The sequence below is a fragment of the Barbus barbus genome (assembly GCF_936440315.1).
Source record: "Barbus barbus genome assembly, chromosome: 2".
NCBI classification, from domain to species: Eukaryota; Metazoa; Chordata; class Actinopteri; order Cypriniformes; family Cyprinidae; genus Barbus; species Barbus barbus.
In genome coordinates this window covers 4,423,385-4,427,916 of record NC_136730.1, presented here as the reverse complement: position 1 = coordinate 4,427,916, position 4,532 = coordinate 4,423,385, and the positions used below count along the sequence as shown (strand labels likewise).

General features: G+C 36.4%; 1 protein-coding gene across 1 annotated transcript; it reads left to right on the top strand.

Annotated features, from left to right (window-relative positions):
• The first annotated feature begins 1,652 nt into the window (after nt 1-1,652).
• On the top strand, nt 1,653-4,218 carry LOC306881795 (T-lymphocyte surface antigen Ly-9-like). Its single transcript, XM_079436073.1, has 3 exons — nt 1,653-1,799; nt 2,647-2,958; nt 3,240-4,218. Exons 1-3 carry the CDS (start codon nt 1,736-1,738, stop codon nt 3,524-3,526), a joined length of 663 nt encoding a protein of 220 aa, XP_079292199.1. The 5' UTR covers nt 1,653-1,735; the 3' UTR covers nt 3,527-4,218.
• Nucleotides 4,219-4,532: the final 314 nt, after the last annotated feature.

Genomic DNA, 4,532 nt, shown 5'->3' with positions numbered 1-4,532 from the left:
TACTCAAACACTATGTCTGTAAAGGCTCATGTTTTTGTGTGCTTGAAGAGTGGAACAGAAGTAGGTGATTTGCCGTCTACCCAAGCCTACTTTAGTATGTTTTAAACATCCTGTGCATAAGCGCTTAATTTGACATTTTGACCAAGTGTATTAAACAACAAGAAAAACTAAGCGCCCATAACGTTAGCAACAATAAATGTTATATAACCTGTAAAAGTTGATGAAAGCATAATGCGATGCACTGCTGCCTCAGATAACAGTTACAGTCGTTCTAATGACAGACAAAACACTCCATCTCCGGCATTCGCTGCTCAAAAACCCCTTAACTCCATTTGAACTTGAACTTCATATAATATTAAGCAGTGGTGGCTAGTGGTAAATTTTCTAGGTGGGGCGCCACGTCCAAACATTTTAAGCATACATCCCGATATGATTTATCCCAGTATAACAAATAGAACAGGATTAAGACATGAGATATTGTTTTACCAAATACAAGATTGAGGATGATTCTCACAAAACTATAATTTCTGCAAGCTTTTTGAAAACATTTTGTTTTTATTTTTAATAATAATTCAAAATTGATGTATACAATGCAACAGCAAAATCTGTGAGAAAAATAAATAAATGTTACATTTGTTTAGACCATTTCCTATTCATATATAAATAACTACAAGTCAAGCTGCAGTACCAAGCAGGACCACACGGAGCCAACAGACCACTGTCCCGGTCGCATTAAAGTTATATAAATATACACGGATCTGTATTCAGAATTATTAAACAGAGCAAAACAAAAAGATCAATAAAAACATGAATTTGTTGAGTGTGGTGATCTGAAGGCAGCTCAACATGAATGAGTGAACAGCTCCCGTGTCAGAGTGAATGTTGATGCTAATACACCGCTGTACACAGCAAGCTTCTATAAAAACACGCTTCTTCAGCGAGTATCCATCATAAAACACTTGCCAGACATGCGATCATACTGAAATGTGCTCATAAAGCTATCAGAGAGAGCACATACACGGTTTGTTTATTTGCACACTAATAATAACGGGCTCGTGCGCGTAAGTTATGATTCATGTCACTGACTGTAATCGTCTTTACGTGCGAATATAGCAAATGTTTGTTTACATTACTGCTGTATTATTGTATTTCGTTAACTTCATTGTTATTGTTGTGATTACGGATTGAAATAAGGACTTTATGTCAAGCATGTTTTAAATGATGTTGATTGATTTCTCTGAGTGTATTAGTGCAATGAGACACGAATGTTAGACCAATATATTTTGTAATTTTTTTCCTTTTGTAGACCATAAATCATCAGGAGGGTTAGGGGGCATTCTACAGAAACGTCCACTTTTGACCATTCCATACAATATCAATATACAATATACCTCAGATGCATATTCAAGACTGAAAATAAGTGCTCATTATCAAGAATCTCTTCTCCACTCCTGGTTTTCTAACCGAGATCTGATCCATATTTGGCCGCCTCAGCCCGCTAAAATCTTGATGTAGTGGGACTTCACTACAAACTGAAACCTCTACATATAAGTAATAATCACAGAATTGTCATGGTTTTCATGTAGTTCAGTGATAAATACTCATCTGCATCGACACAAAATAATGCTTCACTTCCGCTTCTCATGAACTGCAGCTATTGGTTGATGAAATGCTTGTGCTCTCGCGTGAGATGCTGTGAGGAAGTCTATTTTTCTCTCGTCGTCTAAACTTCTACATGAACGTCTTTCAAGAGTCCTGCTGCTCCATCTTAGGAGTTCTCCTGGTTTTCCTTCTCCAAGGTGAGTGACTCCAGATATCCAGCAGTTATTCCTGTATAGGGAATGCATATTAATATTTTAAATGATTATTAAATATGAAGTAAATGTGTTTAATGCAATGCATGCTTAAAGTGATTTTAGAATTAAAATATATTGTGTATTATAATTGTTCTGTTTGAAGCAAATGATCCTGGACAATTATATCCCACCAGTGTTCATCTGTGAGAAAAGACAGTTCGCTTCAGGAAACCTCAAGCCTTATCTTCACCGAAGGTGGCCATTAATATCCGCTTTTCTGTTGCATCCAGCATTAGACTGATTGAAAAGCATGTTATTTCTGGGTTTAGTTTGACTTGTCATTCAGTGCTGTGGAATAAAAATATTATTTCATCAAAATGGCAAAAACATACAACACTTACAAAAAGACAAAGCTGTTGAGGTGACGAGAGTCAATGAGTGGCACGGTGCTGTGAAACACTTCCTTAGCAGAGCATGAAGTTACCAAATACAGACACAGAGCAGGAGTCACTGCAAATACTCTTTACAAATGCCATGTGCTCGAATCTGACACATATCTGATTCTGATATCTGGTGGGAATAAAGTTATCTTCATGTTGATGCTGCTGTGGAGCCGTCCTCGTGAAGACAGCGTGAGACGGTCTGTGCTGATAGCAAAGTCTAAAACTCAAACTCTGAGCTTCTCTTGATGGTTTATTTGTTGTCAACTTCCTTTTTGTTGATGATGTTGTCAAACTGATATTTAATTAACTATGTCAATGAACACATTTATCTTATGTTAAATGTGAAAAATATGATGTGAATTTGTGACAGTATGTAAGCATTTTGTGTTGTTTGTTCTGTATTGTAGGGTCGTGTGTTGATCCAGATGGAGATGTTGTGCACAAAGCTGTTGGAGACTCGCTGGAATTAACTGCTGATTATCCAAAAGATGGTCTTGAAGTGCACTGGAAATATAATGGGATTAATTTTGCTGAATATCAACATAATAAGTTCAGAAAAGTTAAACATGAATTATTTAACGAAAGGTTAAAGATGGATGAAGACAATATTAGCGTAACAGTATCAGACCTTAAACTCCAGGATTCTGGAAGCTTCTCTATTCTTGCAGAAGGAAAATCTATGCAATACAAAACAAAATTAACTGTGCTACGTGTTCATGGTGAGTTTAATGACTTGATATTTATTCTGTCAATGCTGTTAGGATGCAAACAGCAAATCCTAAAACAACACATTTAAGAACTGATGCCGAATATGTTCATGGTTATTTAAATTAAGTTAAATAGTTCCTTAATGAAGGAATCGCTTTGCTAATATGATTAACGTTCGCATATTATTTTTCAGCATTATTTTCCAACGTTCAGGGACATTAAACTAAAATTAAATAGTTCCTTTATGAAGAAATCAGTATGCTAATATAATTCTGATACTATTCTCCTACAGATCTCATCAGAGATGTTCAGATTGAGTACAATGTTTCCTGGCCGCAATCAAAAAACATCTGCAGATTTCATCTCCGGTGTCAGGCGTCCGGTGATCAGAACCCCTCCTACAGCTGGACCGGTCATCAGAGCCAGACTCAAGGATCTCACCTGAATATCAACCTCGGTCCCGCAGAAAACACCACACTCACCTGCACAGCCGACAACACCTTCAGCGCCAAGTACACTACTGAGACTGTAGTGTGCAGAGAGAAATCTGAGGAACAAAGGTTTTGTGTAAAAACTTAAATGCTTAAATTCTCTAAGGATTATATAATTTACAAAAAGTTTACTTTGAAATGAAGACAAACTAAGAAACAGCCCACACATTTTGGAGACCCAGTTGAATGGAAATATTATGTATCTAGAAAATAATTTTTAGGGTGGCAAAGGGGTGGCATGGGGTCTATGAGGGGTGGCAACACCAAAGCAAGCCTCCATGCATAGTTTTTGGGGATTTATTGTCTGACATGCACAGTTGTGTTCACAAATAGTGTCTTATCATTAAGTAATCATCTATACTGTTTAAAATGAAAAATAAATAACATTTCAATATCCATCATTGCACCAAGTCAATACACAATATAACAAACTTCAACGGGTTATAAATGTTTCTGAACTTGTATCATTAAAGAAGACATGCGGTTCTATTAATATTACATAGGCTACTTGGATGGTATAAATCACGTTTTAGTGCAAGTTTAAGAGTAATATGGAAGCAGAATAATGACAATAGTTTTTGAAACATAAAGCATGATGAATTCCACAAATCGAAAAAAAAAAAAGATTCATTGCAATTAACAGTGCTTGCATTTTAATGCCTTGTAGTTCCAGGACTCGCATTTGTAGGTCCTCAGATTTAACACTTTTGTTTATTTAAGCTGTGGATATTTCAATGCAAAATATTTCACACACATTCTCATAATTAAAAATGTAATAATTAATATTCACCTTCCAGAATTCACTTCCAAAATATTCAGTCTGTTTAAAAATACGATGTATGATATTCGACAGGCAAATTTTGTTCATTTTATTTCACTTTCCAAATTCGTTGTCACAAATTCAGCAGAAAATTCAGCAGTGCACATCCAGGACCTGAAGGAATAGCAGTAGAGCACCGATGCAGGATCTCCAGCTGATGTCAGCCGCTCACCAGCAGGTGGCGCACGCAGCTGTTGATGAAGGACATATGTGGATCAAGTCATTCATTCACAAAAACTGGAGCAAGTGCTAAGTAGAAGTTTTGTAGCCTACA